The sequence below is a fragment of the Delphinapterus leucas genome, chromosome 18 (genome assembly GCF_059928025.1).
Source record: "Delphinapterus leucas isolate spDelLeu-1000000601 "Yukka" chromosome 18, BTC_Dleu_Yukka2, whole genome shotgun sequence".
In the NCBI taxonomy this organism is placed as follows: Eukaryota; Metazoa; Chordata; class Mammalia; order Artiodactyla; family Monodontidae; genus Delphinapterus; species Delphinapterus leucas.
In genome coordinates, this window is record NC_143146.1 from 77,966,601 (window position 1) to 77,989,958 (window position 23,358).

Genomic DNA, 23,358 nt, shown 5'->3' on the forward strand with positions numbered 1-23,358 from the left:
TGAAAGTATTTCTCTTGTTGTGGGTAAAAGGATTGCTATTGTTCAAGCTTCCTTATTAAACAAGTGTGCTCTGTGTTTGTGTTTGTTTTTAAATCTCAAGGCACCACCTTCCATGGTTAACACTGAGCAGCGCCAGCATGCTGAGCATATATTCTTATCATTTAGGAAATCAAAATCACCATTTGCAGTTTGCAAGCATATTTTGGGTAAGTGTTTACTTTAAAAATACCTAGTTTTTCTATCTTGAACTTTAGATATTTTAAATTCCTTTAAAAATAAGCAGGTTTGTACAGTTATAATTTTCCATTAATAATCATTCCACTGAAGTGGCTTTAAAGATATTCCATAAAGCCAGAGAGAAAACTCTGATTTTGCTTTGGATTTTTCTTCCTTAAAGAAAACATTCAATAAGTTGTTTTATTATTGACCGTAATATCAAGGCTGTTAATGGTGGGAGGAAAATCTAATGTTTTTTCTGTTGTTTTCAAGTATGATATCACTTATAGGAAATGTACTATAACGTATCCCAGTGTTTTAAAATTAAGATTATTTTTGGGGGTTTCTACAGTTTCTTTTAGTTGTTTTTTCATCATTTTTTAAAAACCATGTAGTTTGTACTCAGCTCGCTTAGCGAATATTGGTTAGTTCTGTGTAGGATCTTCATTGTATGTCCTAAAATGAAGCATTGATTTTTACTCTTGTCAAAAATGTTTTGTGAGTACCTTATGTCTGACATATGTATGGAAGTGATCTCTTTCCTTTAAAAATTATCACAGAAGTCATAACTTATTCAGAGATGGCATTTTCTCTGCCTCTTAGGTATTTTTCAATAATAGTTAAGAGAGATTTCATTGGTTATTGTTATTTTATAATCTGATAATTGTTGGCTGTTTTTCTTAATTGGAGCCACTTTTTTTGTAACCCATATTGAAGGCTCAGAAAAGAAGGCTATTTGAGTTGTCCATGACCACAGAATTGGTTAGTTGAGCGTTAGGAACGAAACTATCTGACCTTTTATTCTTGTGCTTTTAGGAAGACTAATCCGTAGCCACCAGCACTCTGGTTTCTGGATGGAAACAGCCTGCCATTCCAGCTCTGTGTGCAGAGTGCTCTCCAGCTCAGGGCTGGGGTGAGGACTGTGGGGCTCAGTGGGCAGGGCCGGGCGCCAGGGTGCCTGCGGCCTGGAAGCAGCTTGAGGAAGTCACTTCACCTCTCAGGCCCTTTTTTCATCTGTGAAATGGGCATAATGATGTCGTTTGCCTTAAATGGACTTGACTGTCTTAAGTCGTAGTGAGGTGCAGACGTAGTAACATTTGAAAGCACTTTGTGAACAGTCATGTACATGTCATTGCCCCGTTACTTCATTTCAGATGGCCTTTGAAATATGCTCTGTCCTCTGCACGGAGCTAGCATCAGCGGTAAAGGCGGCCTTGTCTCCTTCAGGAGTTAGATCTTACATTAGAGAAGCAGTTTAATAACCACCTTTAATTCTAAATGAGGCGGGGATTTTTGTTTTTTGGGTTTTTTTGAGTAGTCTGTTTTTATACTCGGTTGAATTTGCTTCTGGCACTAAGGAAATTTGTTATCTTGTGGAGAATAACTCAGTGTTAAATTAAAAGAAGCAAAACTAAACATCATTAAGAATTTAAGGGAGCCTTGCTTCATCCTTACTGCCTTGAAACTGCTGAGCATTAATAGATGTAGAAAACCTCAGATGATCTGAGTCTGGCTCTTGTGGCTGTGCCCTCACTGCATAAACAGGGTCCCAGTGGTGTCTCATCTGACTTCCGACTGACTGTGACTCAGTTGTCCTTCTGTGCTAGCTGGAAATACCCAATCTAAGTGATAAGTATGTTATTAGAGTGTATTTGTTTATACCACTCTTTCCTTTTTAGAGTATGTATACGTTATGAAGAACTATTGCTTTGTTATGCTGTGAGCTTGTTTTAGAATACTTTTGTTTTCCTGATAAAAATTTCTAAAGAATAGTATTGCTAGTTCCAGCCGCGCTATTGGAAGCAGTTTGGGTTTTGAGACATTAACTGTTTAAAAGGTTGGGTGCATGTGTTATAAGCATAATCATTAATGTACTGCAAAGCCTTGTGTTACATTAATGTTTACATCTAAACTTCACAGAAAATCTTAACTCCTTACTCAGTTGCCACCAGCCCAGAAAGGTTAATTCCTCTAAGAAGACTTCTCATGCACGTGGCAGTCGATCGCAATCCAGAATTTTCACATTCTTATTTCGGGATTATAAGTCATTTTTATAGAATGTCTGGGTGATAGATTCTAATGAAGGGGAGACTTTCTCTTGGATGCTTCCCTTTTCTGGCCTCTTAAAATTCTTCCTTCCCACTTCTAACTTAAGTTTTATTATGTTTCTCATTTTATCTCATTTCTTTCTCGTCTTATTCTTTTGTTTTCACTGTAGTTTTAATTTCTTTGCTCTTTTCTGTGTGTTTGTGCACGTGCGTGCGTGTGCATGTTGCATGCTTGTGCGTTTTGTTAGAAGAGCACTTTCAGACCTCTTGGCCTCAGAAGTCTCTGGCACTTAGGAATTTACTAGTTTTGTAGGGTCAGGTGTTCCTTCAAAAAACCTGTGAGTTCTGCTCTTGTTAAAGAAATACCCCCAGACCTTGAGGGGTCGGTCCAGCACTTCTGGAGCTAACTTAGCAGCTTCCTTTTGCCCTTTTCTCAGGGAGAAAAGGATTTCTTTCGTTTCTTATCTCGGAGGTATCCGAGACAAAACAGAACGAGCCTGAGACTTATTACATTACCGTTGGTGTGCTTGTGTGTGTCACTGTGCAGCTTACGTTGCCTCTGCTTTGGACAGGAGCCCCAGGGCCGGAGAGGGGAGCGTAGTTGCCGGAAGCCAGAATGCAGTGCTCTTCCTCTCGGCCCTTACCTTCACTCTCGCTTTAGTCTTCCTGGCTCGAATTTCAGATGGCCGACAAGATGCGTGTGAATCTTATTTACGTAATTATTATTAAAGAGTTACTGTGGTAGGAAGTGAAAGCTTCCTGCTAAAGTGGCTTAAACTAAATTGTCATCTAAACAGTGTCCTAGTCAGTGGGAAATCATCCCTAAGAGTATTAGAAATTCTAGATGAACTGTGAGTTCTGCACAAGGACCTTGCAATTTTGAGCATCTTTCCAGCAGGAAGCAAGAATAAGGCTCCTGTGTGTGTCAAGTCCTCATCCTCTGCTGGCAGGCTTCCGGAGCTCCCGCGAGCATCTTCTGCACATTTCTGTTGTGTTTAAGTGCAGTCTGTGAAGGCCAATGGCAGTTTTTATGAGAAAGTGTAATTTATTAGGTTAGGAAAACTTTAACTTTGGAATCTGGCTTTCTTTTTTTTCAGATTCCTCCATTCTTAGAGACAGTTTCTTATAGGAATAGTAATTTAGAGATCTTCATTGATACCAAACAGAGAAATCTAAGGAAAAGAGGTATCTTGAAAACTTCTGAATGTGATTTACTTTCTGTAATTGTCCCCCTACTGACCCTTGCAAAAAAGGGGAGGGGGCAGAAAAAAGCTAGGCTGTAAGCACAGGGAGTTAGACAGGAGCGTGTTTCCTTGCTCACGAGAAGCAGGAGTATGTGCTGGGCCTTGTCTAGTTGGCACCTGCATTTAGGGCAAGGCGCATGTCACCAGAGGACATCACCCAGCCACGCGGGCTGCAGTTTCCTCTCACAGTCTCTTGGTGCATCAGTTTCTTCAAGAGTCAAATGCAGGGATCGGATTAGATGATCTTCGGAGTTCTATTTCTAAAATTCTATGAGTCCCTACAATTTTGCTTCCTTGTTAAAATCCATGGTTAAGAATTTCAGGTCCTTAAAATGTTTACGATTTCAGTAGAAAGTACAGATAGGCAAACAACCATCATTTTCTTTCAAGAAGAGGTTTATAATAAGAGATGATTTGAATTACCTTTATGAGGCAGTACCATATTTCTCCTTAGTGAGCAAAATAGATAGAACTGGTTTCTGTTTCCAGTCCTCTTTGAATAAAACACTTTTTTTCTCCTGAAACTTTAAACACATCTTTTTATAATAGGTTTACATTTTTGGAAGCTGTTGCTTTATTTATTCATTATATTTTAAGGTTTCTAAATTTTTGTGAGTTCTGATTACCATCTCAATTAGAATTCATGTTAAGATGGCATGGACTAATCAAACTTAAAAAAAATAAAGGTCCAGATTGGTTCCTCTTACTAGTTTTAGTATGTTCAAAACTCCCGTGCTGTAGCCTAGTGTGATAGGAATTGATGTAGGCATACCTTTTCTCGCACAGTTTTATAGAAAATTGTGTCAAGATCACTTGTAATATTTTTAAATGATCTGTGCTTGAAATGGAGAGAAAATGATGTGCCTGCCTGTATCTTCATTCTCTTCTGAGAAGTTCTTGAAGGTGTTATTCTGTGCCTAGAGGTATTTCTCGGGCTTCCAGGCACTCCTGTCTAGTGATCTTGGCAAATACCCAGGAGTTGAATCAGACTCTGCATGGGTTTCGCATGATGGTTATTTTGTAGAGCTTCAAAAAGTTTCTGCTTTTTCTTGACTTCATTTTGACTGTTTCTCCCTTTTGATAATGCTATTTGGAAACTGACTGTAGTGGTATTGCTGAATTAAAGAAAAAATAGAAAATTAATGTAAAATATTTCTTCAATATGTTAATTTTCTATTTTTTTCCCCTCCTGATTCAGTTCTTAGTTTGGATACTGTAACTTGCTAGTTAAAGCTGGATCTTTCTGAGTGTAGCTTTGGGATTTTACTCAGTTTGATCAGTATTGCAATCAGAAAATGCACAAGAACTTCTCACCTTGTGTAAATGTGATCCCCCCCCCTTTTTTTTTAACATTTTGAGAAAAAGAACATGAACATGATTGTGTTTATTTCTGAACTTGCTATTGGAGACGGGCCATCCTGCTGAAAGCTTGATTAATTACTGAACAAACATATTTTGACAGCATGGCTCCTCGCAGATAGTAATGTTCAAAGACTAGTTTATTAGATACTTTTCTGATACAGAGTTCTGTTTTGCACAGGGTGAGAATCTCTTAGGAAATTTTCTGATTGCTTTATATTTTTATTTTATTTTTTTTAAAGCTGTGTTATTTTTTAGTTCTTCATGCTTTGGAAGTAACAGTTGAAGAGAGGTGAGGAAAGTTTGTGAAAATTGTGATCGGTGATTAGCTGCCACCTGCCTGAGGTGTCTTCTGAGAGGAACTAACCTCTTTGTGGTGCTAGAGCAAAGGTCACTGGATAAAAAAGGAACAGGTAACCATCTCATTCCTTGTCTGAAAGTTCTCTTTAAAATTAAGAAATGCACAATGTTCAGGGGAAGGTGAGCTGCTGTTTGAAGAAGGTGTCTGTTTCCTCCTTAGAAACGAGTAAGGTAGACTACGTCCTCTTTCAAGCTGCCACAGCCGTCATGGAGGCCGTTGTCCGCGAGTGGATCCTCCTGGAGAGAGGGAGCGTCGAGTCACTGCGCACATTCCTCTTAACCTACGTCTTACAGAGGCCTCAGTAAGTGCGCAGGGGAGGCGCTGCCAGACGCTTCCCTGAGCCATCCTTTGGGATGCTTTTTCCTTTACTTTTTAATGATTGACATTTATGGTTAAGCCCTGTGTGGGCTTGTATTTTAAAAACCCACACACGATTGTAGGTTGTTTTGGGACTTAATGAAAGAATACTTTTTAATTTAAGCTTGTGTCACTGGGTTTTGTTTCTTTGAAGAGATTGTGCTTCGATGTTAGGGTTTTTTTTTGTTGTTTAGTTCCGGGATTTTGGTTATAAATAAAAGTTGATCTTTGACTCTGTCGAAAATCCTTTATACTTAACTTGATCTTCTTTTGGTTCTTGGTATGTATTATAAGACGTAAGTGAGTAGCCAGGAGGGTGAGGGGAGATCAGGCACCATTATCAAACCAAATGTTACACGTATATATATGTGTCAATACCTAGAAACGTGCATTGAAAAGGTTGTAGAAGAAAAAGTACCAGATTCTTTAACGATTTTTTTTGGATAGGGGATCAGATTTGAGGAATGGGATGAAAGTGAATTTTCTTTTTATATTATACACGTATTGTTTAAAAAATTTACAAGATTGTGTGTATTCATTGCTTGTATGATTTAAAAACAAATAAGGAAAACTATTAGCCGTACAACTTTGGGAGAAATTCATTTACTCTGTATCTTTTTTTTTAAAGTCCCCTTAATTCCAAGTTGTCTTCTAAGACGAGGCACCGTACATTGTATGTATGCAGTTTGTGCCGTTGGATACTTTTTTCATAGATACTTAGTTTCACACTCAGTGAAGAAAATGTTACATAATCAGAAATGCTGGTAATTCGGAATGTTGATTGACGGCGATAAAGATGCATAAAACTTTCGAGCGTGCTGTCATACCTTTGTTCCTGCTGACTTCACTGACAGCCTCTGAGTTCATAATATTTAATAATAATTACTGGCATGACTTTTGCACTCAGTAAAGTGCTAATAAGTGCTTCACATATCGAAAAATGTATGAGAGAAAAAAACCAAGTGTTACTTAGCCTATTAGCATTACAGGTTTAATGGACAGCGGGTTCCAGGGATTAGCAGGTATACAGATCTCTGAGTGAGGGTGTGGCTTATTTTTTCTGATTTTAACAGAATAAGGAAAACTTGCCCCCATTTCAAACCTTTCTCTTCTCCTTCATGCTGGTTTTCTTCCTTTATTTAAATTTTAATCCGTTGCTTAATGAACCCTTTTGGGTGGATACCAACTTGCCCTGGAGCTGCTGATTTATCACAGCCCCACCTCCACCCCCCACTGAACTCGGCCGGTTTCAGCTGTGTTTATGCATGTCATCTCTTGTGTCATCCAGAATCATCTCACCGTAATAATTTTGATTCAGGAGTTATTTTAGAGTTGATTGTAGGGTTCCACATTGAAATAGTTCACTTATAATATTGTCTCCCAAACTCTTTCTTTTTTTTGCTGTGCAGCTTGTGGGATCTCAGTTCCCCACTAGGGATTGAACCTGGGCCATGGTACTGAAAGCCCAGAATCCTAACTACTAGGCCACAGGGAACTCCCCCAAACTCTTATTTTGGAAAAAAGAAAAAAAAAGTTTTCAGCCAAGTTGAAAGAGTAGTACTGGGAACACTCACGTGCCTTCTCCCTAGTAGAGGCTCAGCCAGCATTTAGTGATACTACATCCCTGAAGACTGTAGCATGTCTCTTCTAAGAGATCATCTGGATACTCCTGATATAATTACTATATTTATATTATTTAATATAATTCTGACCTCATATTTTGATATTTCTAATGTTCTGGAAAATGCTATTTATATCCTTTTCCTCCTTTATAGGTTACTTTTTTGATCCAGGGGTTAGCCTCAGATTACATGTTGTATTTAGTTGTTGTGTCTCCTTTTTTTTTTTTTTTTTTGCAGTACGCGGGCCTCTCACTGCTGTGGCCTCTCCCATGGCTCACGGGCCCAGCCGCTCCGCGGCATGTGGGATCTTCCCGGACCAGGGCACGAACCCGTGTCCCCTGCATCGGCAGGCGGACTCTCAACCACTGCGCCACCAGGGAAGCCCTGTGTCTCTTTTAATCTAGAATAATTCTGCCTTTTTTTTGTCTTTCATGACACAGACATTTCAATCTTGTAGAAGGTCTGATGAATGGATTAGAGTCAAGTTAAAACTTTTGGTGCTCTGCATGGGTAGAATGCTACAAGTTATATACTGTAGAATACTAAGTACGTAATGTTCTGTACTTCCCATTGCATGCATGGAAGTTTTCCTTTTCTATTTTTTTCCTCCTAATTGTGATTAAAATTTGCACAGAGTGAAATGCAGGGTACACTTTTTAATTTTTATTTATTTTTTGGCCACGACCGCATGACATGTGGGATCTAGTTCCCTGACCAGGGATCAGACCCACACCCCCTGCATTGGAAGTGCAGAGTCTTAACCACTGGGCCACCAGGGCACACTTTTTTAAAGGCAGTACGGCATAGTGGTTGAGAAAGGGACTGTGAGTCCCCCTTTGCCACTTAACTCCATGACCGTGGGCAGATTATTTAACCTCTCTGTGCATTAATTTTCTGATTATTAAATGGAGTGAATAACAGCACTGATAGTACTTTACTAAAAAGATTGTGAGGATTAAGTGTACTAATTTTTGTGAAGTTAGTTTATATAAAGACAGGTCATAGGCACTCCATAAATGTTGGGTATTATTATTTATTTTCCTAGTAATTTATAATTTTTGCCAGTAACAATGTTTAAAGCCAGCTTTATGTACATTTCGAGTAGCAGTCAGTGTGTTTGAAACTATCGTGTCCCCTCAAAAGTACGAATATTCCCTTTGGTCAATTCACACTCTTGCACACAGTAGGATCTTTGCTTTTATTCGCTTAGTGAATGCTTCAAGTCTGTTTTGAAGGAATCCTTTTCGTCCTTGACAGAGCGAGACACGTTCGTTCGTTTGTATGAATGTCTGGTGAGTGCGTGTTATGCCGCAGGCGGCGTGCTTTCCTGTGGGACTACAGCAGCATGCTCGGCGCGGCGCGCTGCGTGTTGTGTGAAGTGTGAGGGAGCCCTTCTGTGTACTGACCAGCCACGTGCAGAGAGTGGCATTTACAGGCCAGGAACTGAAAGAGGTTTGGTGTAGCTGTGGTCATGAGAGTGCGTGGAGGGGCTGCCATGAGAGGGGAGCAGATCCCTGGCCATGAAGGGCCTTAGAAGTGGGTGGCCATATCGTTTATGTCCAAATGGGGACACCTTTCAGAGTAAAAGAAAGCACTGTTCATCATTGTTCTGGACAGCGGGTAAATTGGGAGTACCCCAGGAAGGCTGGGATGGGACCCACTGCTTCTAAGCCGTGTTAGGGAATTTGGGTTTTATCCCAAGGGCATGTGGTGGTTGTATCTGTACGGCATTCTAGAGGCTGGATTATAGTTTAGGGTTATGTTTTCTGAGCCTTCTTTTTAAGAAACGGTTGTGAAAAGGCAGTTAAATCCGTGTGCCCTTGTGGCCCAATGGCCCTTTGTAGGAGGCCTCCATCTGAGATGGGTGCTTCTGCCACCACACTGAGGGACAGATATGAACATTAGATATGAACATTTACAAAGGCTTAGAAGAACGTGTATGTTTCCATAATGTTGTACCTTGGCTAGCTAGCATGTTGCCTTTCCATGTTAAAGGGAATGGATGTAAGATGGTACTGCTGGTTGGAGATGGAGATTAGGTCCGAATGTGGCTCTGAACTGGCAGCATGTTCCCCTGGCTTAGTGAGCTGATAACACCACCCGGAGCTGCTGACGCTCACGTAGCGCTTGCTGTGCCCGGGGTGCAGTGTTAAGAATATGTAATTCTTGTGACAGCCCTGTTACTGTTATCCCCATTTCACATGTGAGAAAACTGAGGCTCTGAGTGTGAACGGTCTTGCCCAGGGTCACATAGCCAGTAATAACTGGAGTGTGGATTGGAACCCAGGCCTCTGGCTGTGGAGTCAGCGCATAACCAGGAGCACGCTACCTCAGACGTGAGCCGCGCTGTCAGCAGCTACGGCACAGTGAGAAGTCGGGGAGTATTTTTATATTGGATTTGTGTAAAAGTTTTCACAATGATTTTTATGTTTTACAGCCTCCAAAAGTATGTTCGGGAACAGATTCTATTAGCAGTAGCAGTAATTGTAAAACGAGGATCATTAGATAAATCAATTGACTGCAAAAGCATTTTTCATGAAGTCAGCCAGTTGATAAGTAGTGGCAACCCCACTGTGGTAAGTGTGCTAACTATTCGTAAATACTTAAAAGTTTTATTTTGTATTACGCAAATACCGTTATAGCAACAGTAATGGATATCTACATAAAAGAAAAAAGGCACAGTCTAAGAAATCAAGCAATTTCCATTTGTTCATGTTTTCCTCCAGTCCGTTTTTCACATGTGTGCGTACTGTAGATACAGTATACTTTGCTTTTTCATTTGATTGTTTTTTATGTTGCCAGTGTTCATAATCATCATAAGTTCATAAACCTCGTATGGTTTTCATAATCCTGTTTAATGGTGTCAAATATTACAAGCTAATGTACCATAATATTCTTAACCATTTCCCTTCTGTTGAACATTTCCCCCTCTTTTTAATAAACCGTTGACAAGTACTAGTGATAATGGAAATGTGAATAAAATATAAAATGATATCTGACATAAAAATTCTTAAATGTTGCAATACTAATAGGCCAAGGTATGCCATGACTACCAGGTGTGACTGTCAGCTTCCTGAGTTTTCTGGGAAGCCTGGTTGGTTTTTCCCCTCTCCATCTCCTGTCTGCCTGTGAGAACCGGTCAGCTGGGAGGGTGACGGGTTGTGGCCGCCCTGTCAGAGGCCAGAGGAGCTGGAGCTGGTGTTACTGATCAGCTGTGGTTGTTGGCTGGAACCATTGACTTTTATCAGCTGGGTGAGATTTAACTCATGTTGAATTGGGGTTGGCAATACCTAGCTCTTCTTTTTTTTTTTCTTTTTTCATTGAATTACAGTTGATTTACAGTGTTGTGCCAGTCTTGGCTCTTCTGATTCTCAGGTATTAAATCTTTAAATATTTTGGGTAGTCTATTCACTTTCCCAGTTTCTTTTTAATCATTTGAGATATCTGTGAGGCTGTACCCCTTACGATTCTGTATGGTTGGTGTCTTCAGTGGGCCCTCGGCGCGTGGTGTGATTTTAGGTTGTTTGTGGTGTGAGTTAGGGTGCTGTGGTCATTTTAGGAGGACCGCGTGCACTGTCCCTTCCCTTTCACAGTGTCTGGGTCTCTCCCCGCCACACAGACGTGTGCTCACCTTCCCGCTCCTGCTGTCTGCCCTCCACTCTGCTGGGAGTGACCCAGCAGGGTCTCCACCGAAGGAATAAATGAACAAGTTGTCAGGATTTCCTGTATCTACCCTAGGTATTTTTTGTTTTTCCTTTGGAATTTTCCTTATCAACTTTACTGAGGAATAATTTACAGGCGCTACTGCGTCCATTGAAAGTGTACACTTCAGTGAGTTGTGACAGCTCTGTGTACCAGTGAACAGCCACACAGTCAAGGTACATAATGTTTCTACCTGTGTTTTCATTATTGATTGTGTAGATATTGTGTTCTATGTCACTTTTGTGGCAGCTTTCTTCCAAGAGTAGTGCTGTCCAGTAGAACCTTCTGTGTTGATGCAGTGTTCAGTATCTTTCCTCTCCAGTGCGTGGGACCGCACTAGCCACATGCTGATTTTGAGTGTTTAAAATGTGACTTGTGTGACCAAGGAACTGAATTTTTAATTTTATATAATCTTAATTAAATTTTATTTGAATTCAGATAGCCACATGTCGCTAATGGCAACCATATTGGACCATGTAGTCTAGAGACTTTAATATCTAAAGGTCTAATTTTATGTTCCTAACACTTAATCTTAGTATTCTAAAATTTAATTGTATATCTAAAACTAACAACTTCGAAGATGTGCATGTTTGCATCATTACTTTTTTTTTTTTTTTTTGCAGTACGCGGGCCTCTCACTGCTGTGGCCTCTCCCGTTGCGGAGCACAGGCTCCGGACGCGCAGGCTCAGCGGCCATGGCTCACGGGCCCAGCCGCTCCGCGGCATGTGGGATCTTCCCAGACCGGGGCGCGAACCCGTGTCCCCTGCATCGGCAGGCGGACTCTCAACCACTGCGCCACCAGGGAACCCCAGTCATTACGTTTTATGAGTTATTTTGGCTTTGTTTTATATAGTGAGGAGCTCTGTTGAAAATAGTCCCCAGATAAGATTCCGTTTACAATGTTTTGAGGTGGAAATGATTGGGAAGCTACTTTTTACTAATAATAATCTATATGCTCTCAAAATTCTCTCTATTGGTAGACATAGTCTCCCATTTCTGATGAAGAGCTTTGCTCTCGGGATACTGATGCTTCAGGGCTGCCCACATTCATTGTGTCAGTACATCCGTAGTCTTACATTTCCGTGGATATCTGTTAGCATTTCCTGCCTAACCAATGGCCGTGTGCGCAGTCCAACGGGGACGTCACTGTTGGTCAAGGGAAAATCAAGTGGTGGTCTGACTAGCCAGAACTTGTAGGGAAAAGGCTTGGAACTGAGGCTGCTACTTGGAAATATTATCCCAGCCCCTACTGCTCTAAATCAAGTTACTCTTCATAATTTTGGTTCTCTTCGTAATGTGTCAGGTGACACATTGTTTCACTTGACAATCTGCGGTGAAGGAGTCCAGCTCATTGGATTGACCAGGATTTAAACTTTAGGAACTTAAGCAGCAACTCTGGGATCTCTGCTTTTATGACTGTAGTTGGGTGATCATGTTGACTGGGGTTTCAGTATTAAGGTAGGATTTCTACAGCCTGTCCTCACCCCCACGAGTAGCTTCTTGGCAGCCGGATGCCGAAGGAGTCGGAGCCCTGGCCCCTCAGCAATGAGCACACACTCGGGAATTGTGTTCTCCGCTCCCTCTCCCCGGGTAATCTGACCCGCCACAAAAAGTAGGCCCACTGCAACCTGGCAATTGGTGTTTTTGAGCCACTGAAATAACTGATGCTCTGAGAATGATTGGAACAGATGTAGCTGTCTAGTTAGAGAGGATTTTGCTCTGTTCACAGTACATACACTTTGAGGGGAGTGGATAAATTTAATGTCCTCGTGAAATATTCCAAAGCAGTTTTTTAAAGTTGAATTTCTGCTAACAGGGTTGAGAACTTCTGTAGCGGTAAGAAGTCAGTAGCGGGGGGTAGAATTTAATTTCAAGATTGCTGGATGAATTTATTTTGGTGACCACACTGAAAACACAACTCAGAAAGCATTCCTGCATTTATATGGCAAGTTCAGAATTCCTGCCTGGAGCCATTCCTGCTCATTCAGCAGGTCTAAAAAATGAGGTTACAGACCAGTAAAACATTTTAATCTATCTTCCTCTCTGTCTTCTTCTCAGACTGTTAAGAATTTGTGGGAGTGCTTCAAGAATTTACTTAAGATTTTCTTAGGCTCAGAGACATGAATAGCAGTGGGAGAGAGGTTTAAAACTTTGATAAGAAAGTAAAATGGTAAGATCAGAACATTGATACAATGTTGGCTAGAAACTGTCTTTATAAAGGTGATTTTAAGAGATATTTGAAAGGAAGAGATAACTGACTCTGGCTTTTTTTGGATGAAAGAAAGGGTTGACCTCATGAATTACTAAGTTAGGTGACTAACTTTACCCTTGCACATCTTCTAGAATGATGCTTCCAATCAACCCTAATTGACTGGGAACTGTATGTAGTCTGGCTTTCCTGCTTGCTTTCTAAGAGTGTATTTTTTGGTCCAGCATCATGCTAGTCAAGTATGCATGTTTAAATGAGTTTAGGGGCAGGATAACATGATACAACACAGATTTTGATTTTGGATTTACACTTAGGTTCAAATCCTAGCTCTGCCATTTACTACCTACTTAACTTGAAAAATTGTTTAACTTCTCTAGGTGGTGATTTACTAATACGTGGAATAAATGTGGTAATATCCAGGCCCAGAAGAGGAAAGACAATATTAAGTGCATTTAGTAAGCATTCAGTGAATGTTTGTTTTATGTCCCTAGTTAGTGGTTTCACAACCCTTTGTTTATAGAATCTTAGGACATGAACTATCATCTCTTTCTATCAAATAATATTTTAAGTGTTGAAAATCAGAAGAAAGTATTTATACTATTATCCATGGATGGAAACTAATTGAGTATTTAAAAAATATATAAGCAACGTATTAGCTTTCCTTTAAACGCTCTGAGAAGTATCTTATGGTCTTTGTTCTCTGTAGATGTTTATGAGTTAAACGATTTCCTGTGGAGATTGTATTTTGTAGCCCCATTCAGTTTTCTGTGTATCGTCATGTCCTCTCAGAGGGACAGTGCTTGTGTGGCTATTACGTTCTGTGCTGTCTGCTCCAGTCTGTGCACAGGCTGTCCTCCCTCTGTGGCTGCTTCACCTTGCTTTGCAGTGGTGTTAGACCTCGGAGGGATACATACAGAGGCTTCACTTCCCAAAGAAAGTGGTCAAATTTTAATTAGCATTTAAGCTAAATTTTTAACCTATTTCATGTTTGTTTTAGTTCCTTTGAAAGAAGTAGGCCTATTTAAGTCACTTTTAAAGCTGTTGAATGCATCATTTAAGCCTCCTTTCTTCCTCTTTGCCGTGCTAGAGAGAAGAGGGTGAGAAATTCCCCGTGTGCTGCAGTGCTGCCCCGGACGTGATAGCAACTTAATCTCTCTTATCACAAGTCTCATTGATGTTTGCTTAGAGGAGCAGCTGGAAGTCTGCTTTATGTATGGCAACCTTTCATAAAGTTTATTCTTGGTAATAAAGCTCCTGGGGTAAGAGCCAGGCTATTATAAGAGACAGTCCTCTCTCTGAACAAGAGTATTTTATTTTGTCAGCTGGAGTTAGTGTTTGAGTATCTTGTTCTTGTGACAGTAAGCTGGAGAGTAAGGCAGACTGTCTCTGAAGGGTGTTTTTCCACTGTCATGAAATTAATGTCTTTTACTGGAAATGAGAATTCTGCTGAAAGATTTTTAATGCGAAGGCAGCAGTACTTCAGTTGTTAGCCAGTGAATTAACTTGTGATTTTTTAGTACTTCAGTGAAAGAAAACATATTAGACTCTTTCATAACCTCGAGACCTCATTGAATTTCTTCTGCTTGTTTTACATGTTTAACTTTTCTCTTTGAAATTCATCAGTAGGGAAAAAAAATAGGGAGCACATCATTTATTCATTTTCTGCCTTCCCTTGTGTTAATGTCGTGTCAGGCACAGAGGCAAACATTGGTTTATTAATCCAGGTGATGTTTAGTGAGTACGCGCTCTATTGCTCTAGTGATGCTTTAGTTTAGTATATATTTTTTTAATCGATAACTTATTTTGTGATTTTAATTTGGTGGATTGCAGATAACAGTCAAGAAGGACTAAGACGCCAAATTTTTTTTTTTTTTTTTTTTTTTGCGGTACGCGGGCCTCCCTCTCACTGTTGTGACCTCTCCCGTTGTGGAGCACAGGCTCCGGGCGCGCAGGCTCAGTGACCATGGCTCATGGGCCCAGCCGCACGCGGGATCCTCCCAGACCGTGTCCCCTTCATCGGCAGGTGGACTCTCAACCACTGCGCCACCAGGGGAGCCCCCGAAATAGGTTATTTTTTATGATAAGGATGAGAATACTGTTGCCGCTTCACCTTATATCTTATCAGAACCTGCTACATTTACACAGTACTTTTTGTTGCGTTATCTGATTTGAAGGTTAGGACAATCGTGTGAATTCTGCAGTGTACAGGGTAGTAGCCCTTTTCATAGATAAAATCGAGGCTCAGGTAGATGAAGTGGTTTGCTCTCAGTTACTTGAAGTGATAAATCTTGGACTCTCAGAGCCCAGATTCTCTGACTTCTTTTTCTGCACTATTGAAAGAGACTGCAGAGTGTTGTCGCTCAGAATTTATTTGGGAGATAGTTGTGATAGCGATTATTGTTTGGTTTCTGACTTGCTGAAAATGAAAGCTGGCACTTTGGGACTGCTTGTTAGTGCTGGTCAGGTGGCCGGCAGCAGCGAGTGACAGGCACAGACAGAGTGATCGGGCAGAGCTGTGGGCAGACGCGCATCGGGGCTTGGGGCTCTGCCCCCAAGTGTCGTAGGCTGGGAGCCCTGCCCTGTGTGTTTCAGCAGAGTCCAGGCGCTCTCCTTGTCACCACGTCATGTAATCATTGCCTTAGAAATGATTCTCTTGGAAAATTTTACATGAAGGAAGTTTCATTAAAAGTGTTTGCTTGCTGCATTTGGAAAATTAAGATACTACCTGACTTCTTTATGATCCTGGATAAATGAAGCATTGCCACGTGAGCCTCTTGGAAGTCTAAGATTTGTACTAATGGTACTCTATACTGGCTTCATCCCTGTTAACTTCAGTGTTACAACCCCATATATGCTGCTTACCAGTCAGTCCGTCACCTTTCAGCTGGTTTCATTGAGACTCACCTCTCTGCAGTACCCACCACAGGTTTTGTCTCCGACCCTCTGAAGTATTGGAATCACCATCTCTAGTACAGAAATAAGATCCAGCCCTGCCTGAGGCAGAGGCAGCCCTGGAGGCACTGGTCCGTCGGGGGAGGGAGGGGGGTCAAGAGGTAACACACTCGGGGTGACCCCTGACACCTAGAGTGTGAAGCAGGCAGACTGAACGTCCACAAGGGTAAGGACGACAAGAACTTGTGGGTGCCTTTCCCCCGCTTCCTTCCTCCGTTTCTCTGTCCCGAGAAGGAGCTTCCCTAGCTGTCTCAGTGCCCCTGCTCTGCAAGTCACTTTATGTTAGTGAGATTTAATTGATAAATGGTTGTGGAAACGAATAAACGTATCGGGTAATGCGTCTTAGACACACGGTGTGTGCTTGATTCCTCTGTGAATAGGGAGAAGTGCTTTTCTGATCTGTGCAGAGTGCTTTGCTCTTTTAATGTACAATCAGTGCTTCCTATTCATCATTCTCCAGGAATTTCTTAATTAGCACCTCTGAGCCACAGTAGTATAATCTTTTTTTTTGGCCACACCATGCGGCATGTGGGATCCTAGTTCCCCCACCAGGGATCGAACCCGGGCCCTCACAGTGAAAGTGCCAAGTCCTAACCACTGGGCCGCCAGGGATTTCCCTATAATTAATGTTTATGATGCTAATCTCAAATCCTTTCAGGGCTTCCAGGTTAAGGAGCAATTAAACTGTTTGGTTATCTTTTAATGATGAAAATATCTTACTGAATTTTAGTTCTTATAAAGCTGGTAATTTTAGGTGGGTCAAGGCCAGGACATTTGACTTCTGGCATTACCACAAACCATGCTGCATAATTTATTTTTATGTATTTCTTAAGTCTTTTGAGTGGTAAATTTGGTAAGGAGACACTTGTTTTGGAAAATTTGTCCTTTTATTTCATAAGTGGAAAGTGGAAAAAGTAGAATACAAAACAGTACATTGGGTTAATAGTAATGGTATTGTAATAAATAATGTATAACTGCATTTCAAAATTGGAAAGCTGTAAACAAATATTACAGTAGTAACCTATGGATGGTTACTTTTGTAGGAAGAAGAAGTTATTTAAAAACAAAATGTTCTTATGTTCAACAAGCTAAGTCCACAATAAGAATGTGTTTTGTTCATACTTATGCACTAAGAACACACTTTCTTTTATGGGTGAATTTGTACTTCATTGTTGTGAAGTTTGTAGTTGTGGTGGGATGTCTTTATTGCTACATCTCAAAAGCAGTCCCATCCCACCGAGGGCTCCTTGTTTGTCTGCTGAGGCTTTTACTTTTAAAAACTCTTCCTTTTCCTAAGTAGTAACCTCAAAACGCTTGTCCCTTTTCACTGCTCCTGCCCTTTTCTGCGCTCACTGACCACAAACACGTGCTTGTAATCCTAGGAAGTGTTTATTTCACAGAAAAATAAAGCTTTATTGTGAGTACATGTTGGCTTCAATCATTAATTAGAGTCGTGTTACTAAAAATTTAAATATGGTCGTAGTCTAAAAATATGTTGTTTTGTGGTGAATATAGTTTGGCACTAAAAAACAATTTGTGGCTAAATTACTTGTGCAAAACTACTATAGATAATTTATTGGTAAGAACGATAAGTTTGTGTTTGATGGTGCTTCTGGGTTCTTTTCAGCTTGCATGTTTTTGTATAAGTTGTGCATGAATTCTGTTTTCAGTAGATTGATTATCTCACCTGAGATTCCAAAATTAGTTTCCTTTTTTTAGTAAGACGCATTTTCTTAAACATTTAGGTATCTGTTCATAGTGTCCTGTTCACTGAAGTCTTATTTAGAAAGGGTTGGAGAAGAGCAAAAAATATGGGGAAAGATTGTTTTCAGGATCATATGGTCTTGTAATCCATCATGGTAGATCCTTGTAAGTTAACTTTTCCTTTTGAATTTCATTAATTTGAATTTAATACTACCCACTTTCCCCACCAAAGCCTAGCTGTATTTAAAAACTGTTCATGGTTGATCCCAACGGTATTTAAATGTATCTGAACTTTTGATTGCTGGCACTTTGGTCATTAATCACCATTTTAAAAGAAAGCCATTTTTTAAAATACAATTTTGTTAACTAAAAAAATGAACGATTGTACTTGATGTGTTTCTAAGGTCTCTTTCAACTGTAAGATGAAGTATGTGATAAACTGTTTCTCTGTAAGAGGCTCTTTAATGCTTGGTTTCTTCCTCCTTGTGCCTGGGTCCATGCAAAGGCAGTTGAACTTACGCACTTTTCTTGAAAATTGGGTAAAAGGGGACATTGTAATGTTAAAACAGATGTATCAATATATTTTGAAGTACAATTACAGAGAGAGAGAGAGAGAGAGTGAGTGTGTGTGTGTGTGTGTGTTTAAGCTAATGGAGCTATAGTCAGAGGACTTACTGTTGAACACAGCCCTGTCTGTATACCCCCCGGATTCCCAAGGGTATTTGCACGTATTCTGTGTTGTTAGGGCTTCTTGGTGTGGAAAAGTCTGAGAAACTGCTTGAGTCTCTGGGCTAGTGTGCCATCATAATTGTTAATTATACATCATACTTACCCTAGTTAAGATTGAGGCAAATAGGAATTTAATTCTTTTTTACATTTTCTTAGAGGAAAGTTTTAGACATATACACAGATATACAGATATACTACAAATAGTCTGTTGGTCACCTATGTAACCATCATTCATCTTCAACAAATATCAACTCATGCTAATCTTTAGGAATTTAATTTTATGTATATTTGCTAAGATTTGCCAAGATAAGCATCTGTAAGGTCAAGGTACTGACATCAGAAGCATTTCTGAGCAAAGATGTTGCAGTTGGTGGGCGGGTAGGACCGTGCTCAGCTGTTGTATAAGCTGCATAAATAGTATCATCTTGACTTTAATCTTTCGGTTGTTCAGAGGTAGTGTGCATATTTCTCTGTAACCCTTGGAAACTTGCCAGAATAATTTGTATCGTCCCCATCATGGCACCTTGACTCTGAGTAGTCCATGAATAAAAGCAGCGAGTTGAGAGTAGACGCTTGTTGGATACAGCCATTGAGAAGGAAAATCGTCATTTTCAGTTTTAAAAACTTGGGAGTACTACGTGGTTAATGTTTTGGAGACCATAAAATCCGTTTCACTTTTCATCTATTTGGAAATACATTTTACAGACATCAGAACGTAGAGTCAGACAGACCTGGGTTCAAATCTCAGCTGGCCCGAATTACCTGCCCTTTGAATCTCACTTCTTTCAAATGTAAAATGGGGATAGGGATTGTTGTGTGAATTCAACGAAATGATATGTTAAATACTGATCATCTTAAAATATCATTTACACTCTGTAGTTGAGTACTAGTAGGAGTACTCAGGAGTGTGTCCTGAGTTCAGGTCTCAGATACGTTTGTGTAACTGGAGTGAGGAGGAATACTAAACAGTCCCAAGGCCACTGGGAAAGGAGAGCTAATCTTTATCTTGTCATATCTGACTTTCTGGCTGGTAGGTATAAGATCTCAAGATACCATGGAAGACTAAAGATAAAAATGTTTCATTATGTTTGAACAAATATTGTATTGAAACAAAGCATCGGGAAAATAATGCCTCACAATGATTTGTTATCAAACAATTACAGCAAACTCTGGCCTGTTCTATTCTAACTGCACTATTGAGTGAATTCTCAAGTTCAAGTAAAACTAGCAACATTGGACTGAGTATGGAGTTCCATGGCAACTGCAAAAGAGTTTTTCAGGTACTGGTATTTTTGTTCTTGTGTTTTAATTATTAGATCACTCACTTTTCACTCAATTTGTTGCTAGTGGAGTGAGGACATTGCTTTTATCTAGTTGAACAACAGCCTATACTTGAAGGTTTGCGTCGTGATTTCATAGGATATAGTAAAGCGATAGGTTTGGTGAACATAGTTGACGGTTTAAGATTATTTGTTTAATTCTAGTCTTAAAAAGGAAATGCTACTATTAAGACCCTTAGCTTATTAATTTTGTTCCTATTGTGTTTAGATAGAACTAATTCAATTGGTGGGACTCCGCTGGCCTTAAAAATAGGCCTGGCTATATGCCAGAGAGGGCTGTGTATTTCAGTGTTATTGCAGATGGTGTGGGCTCTTTGTTTCGTGTGTATTGTTTGGCTCTGCAGTAAAGTTGTGTGAAGGCACTGGTTTCAATCCGAGGGCTCCCACTGAAGCTGCTGAGCCCTCAGCTCTGTCGTGGTCGTCAAGACCTGCTTCTCTAGGGAGTGGCATTTATGTGACGGTAAATGTATTCAGACCGGCATCACTGTAGCGTGTAAGCAGGCCTAAAAATGGAAGATGTCCTTGAAGAAGCGATGTTTTCCGTTGGAAACTTTAAGGTTTTTATTTGTTTGTTTTGTTTTATGGTTCTAAAAGGGAACATATCTTGAATAAGCTTTAGATACAAAAACGTGTGGTTAATTTACTGCAGGAAGAAGACCTCCGTCAGATCTTCCTGCTGACGGTGGAAGTCCTGCAGGAATTCAGCAGGCGGGAGCACCTCAGCGCCCAGATGTCATCCGTGTTCCAGCGCTACCTGGCCCTCGCCAACCAAGTCCTGAGCTGGAACTTCCTTCCTCCAAACTATATCCTTTCAACAACCGAACGGTTTATGTGTGGTCACTTTCATAGATTGAATTAATTATGGCTAAAAGTACTTTATCTCTGCAGATTTATGAAACATGTTTTTTGAAAGAAAATAAGAATCTTTTAGAAATGGAATTTTACTTTATTTTATAATACCACAATGCAGTAGAGTACTTAGAAAATTTTCAATTTCATTCATAACTTTGTAGAAGAGGGTTGAATAAGTGGAAACATTTGGTGGGTCATTGGGCTGTTGCTAACCAAGGGATAGGAGTATGCCTTAGGAAGGGAAGGGAAAGAGGTGGGAAGTGCATTTTACCAAGAAACGGAATCATTTTCTCCTGTAACATGTAAATTCCATTCAGATTTTGACTGACTTTCCTTAAGGCGGGTTTGGAGTTCTCTATTTGATCTTTGTGGATTACAGTTGCTCAAGTGTAGATAATAAGGTAGTAACATGTTTACCCTTTGGAGAGTGTTCCCAGTATAAAAATAGGAAAATTCCATTTCTAGCAGGTTATCTATTAGGAATACAAATTAAGTTTAAATAGGTTATATTATTGATACAAAGTGTCTCCTTTTTTATCATTTACTAAAGTGGAGAAATTTGTGTTAGAAATGGAATTCTAGTTCAGAGTTTATGATTTGCTTTTCTAGAAATGGAATTCTAGTTCAGAGTTTATGATTTGCTTTTCTAGAACATCGCTACCTTGATAGATTAAAAGCAGTAATGTACGGTGGGCTGCCCGTATGTATCATAGTTGAGTCACACAGATCCAGGCTCAAGGTTCAGCCAATCTCAGGCAGGTTACTTAACGTCTCTGAGTCTCAGTTTCTCCAAATGTAAAATGAGGATATGGATTGTTGAGTGAATTGAAGGAAACAATACATTTAAAGTACACTCAGGAGTTAGCTCCTGTTCATTGAGCTCTTGGTAGCCTCCTTGAAGCCTCCTCCTCAGCTTGCTGTGCTGTGCTCTTTCTTCTCGATCTGGTATACTGCTTATGGTATAGGAAATTACAGGGAGTTTACTTTAACCTGTTCTAGGTATTGTTAATAGGAGGACGGCGGTGGGGGTCTATTTAGGAGAAAAGGGCAGATGACAAGCAAACAGGACATAGACATCCAGCCACTTGAGAGACGAGGATGAGCCGGGAGCCCTGCACTCACCGACACATATCTGAGCTAATTACCTGGGCTGTAAACTGTGAGGTTTTTAAGGGAGCAGGGGCGGGGTGTAACTCTTTCTTCTGTTTTCAAGCTAATACATTCATGTAATAGAAAATGAGTTGTAAGATGCCATGTAGGGTGCTAGGTCTCTGACGGGAGCCCCGAGTTCTCAGTTCTTTCTCAGAGGCGGTCGTGGTGAGTGGCTGCCTTGCAGGGCAGAGCTCACAGGGAGGCTAGTCATGCCCCCTTCTACCCTAGTCGCTAATCCTCCTTCTGCTAATAGTCAATTTTATATCTTCACTATATTCCTTTTGGCTGTTAAGAGGCACATATTTTCTTAGATTTGCTTTTAAAAAATTTTCCCCTTTGTGTTCTGCTATCTAATTTTTGCTCTAGTTTTTGTTAGGGAAAAAAAAAGAAAGATGTTGAAAAACTTTGAGACAGATTTAAAAAGTAACAGGCCATATGGAGCTATCAAAACATTAATTATATATGGGAAAATCAAGGAAAGTTACACTGCATATATTGTAGCCAATTTTAAAGTCTCTGTTTTAGGGGAAAATTCAGTTGGCTGAAAAGTGACTGTTTTGTAAAGGGAAACAGTGCTCTGGGAGTTTGGAAACAAAGTTTGTCTAAAGATACACACATAAAATATTTTTATAAAGCATGTAGATAGAGCTTTGGAAAACTTGTCATCTAAAAATGATAGGCAGGACTACAGTGTTGCTGAAGGAAAGAATTCATCGTAGATCTTGCTCTTCATGTACAATGTTCTGTTTCATGGCTTACAAGTGAGCTTCTTTGTGCCTATATGTGTTCCTACAGCAGCCATTTGTTGGGTAACAGCTACAGTTAAGCATTCCTTCCTTTAAGTGGATTAGCTTAAGTGTGGGACAAGAATATGGCAATGGAATTAAACGAAGCTGCGTTGTCAGTGCTAATTAAGAAAACTAGTTTCAAGGAACCCAATTCTGCCATAATTTCTAATTTTGGCGGTTACTTGCAGATCTGCTGTTCAATAAGCTGGGAAGGAGTTGAATAATTATTTAGTTTTTTAAATTAATTAATTAATTAATTTTTGGCTGCGTTGGGTCTCCGTTGCTGCACGCAGCTTTCTCTAGTTGCAGCGAGCGGGGGCTACTCTCCGTTGTGGTGCACGGGCTTCTCATTGTCGTGGCTCCTCTTATTGCAGAGCACCGACTCTAGGCGCGCGGGCTTCAGTAGTTGTGGCATGCGGGCTCAGTAGTTGTAGCTTGCGGGCTCTAGAACGCAGGCTCATTAGTTGTGGCGTATGGGCTTAGTTGCTCCGTGGTATGTGGGTTCTTCCTGGACCAGGGATCGAACCCTTGTCCCCTGAAGTGGCAGGTGGATTCTTAACCACTGCACCACCAGGGAAGTCCCAATTATTTAGTTTTATACCTTGAAAAAGGTCTAATGATCATATTTAACTTAATTAATATATTGAGTTGATGTCTTTTTAAAATACGATTTGTCTTTTAGGATAGACAGAATAGCAAGTAGACCTTGTAAAAAATACGTT

The 23,358-nt window shown here is 40.2% G+C and overlaps 1 protein-coding gene across 7 annotated transcripts in view; it reads left to right on the forward strand.

Annotated features, from left to right (window-relative positions):
- Positions 1 to 23,358, forward strand: part of XPO4 (exportin 4) — a 113,548-nt gene that overhangs the window by 14,700 nt on the left and 75,490 nt on the right. For 3 of the 7 annotated variants that reach the window (XM_089899758.1, XM_089899755.1, XM_022574471.3), the window contains exons 2-6: positions 101 to 206; positions 5,388 to 5,529; positions 9,645 to 9,783; positions 19,668 to 19,784; positions 20,494 to 20,647. In XM_089899758.1, the coding sequence (XP_089755884.1) occupies positions 101 to 206; positions 5,388 to 5,529; positions 9,645 to 9,783; positions 19,668 to 19,784; positions 20,494 to 20,647 (658 nt within the window). Of the gene's footprint in view, positions 1 to 99; positions 207 to 5,125; positions 5,281 to 5,387; positions 5,530 to 9,644; positions 9,784 to 19,667; positions 19,785 to 20,493; positions 20,648 to 23,358 lie in introns of those variants that run through there. The other 4 variants (XM_022574473.3, XM_089899754.1, XM_089899756.1 and 1 more) reach the window with 4 other exon arrangements.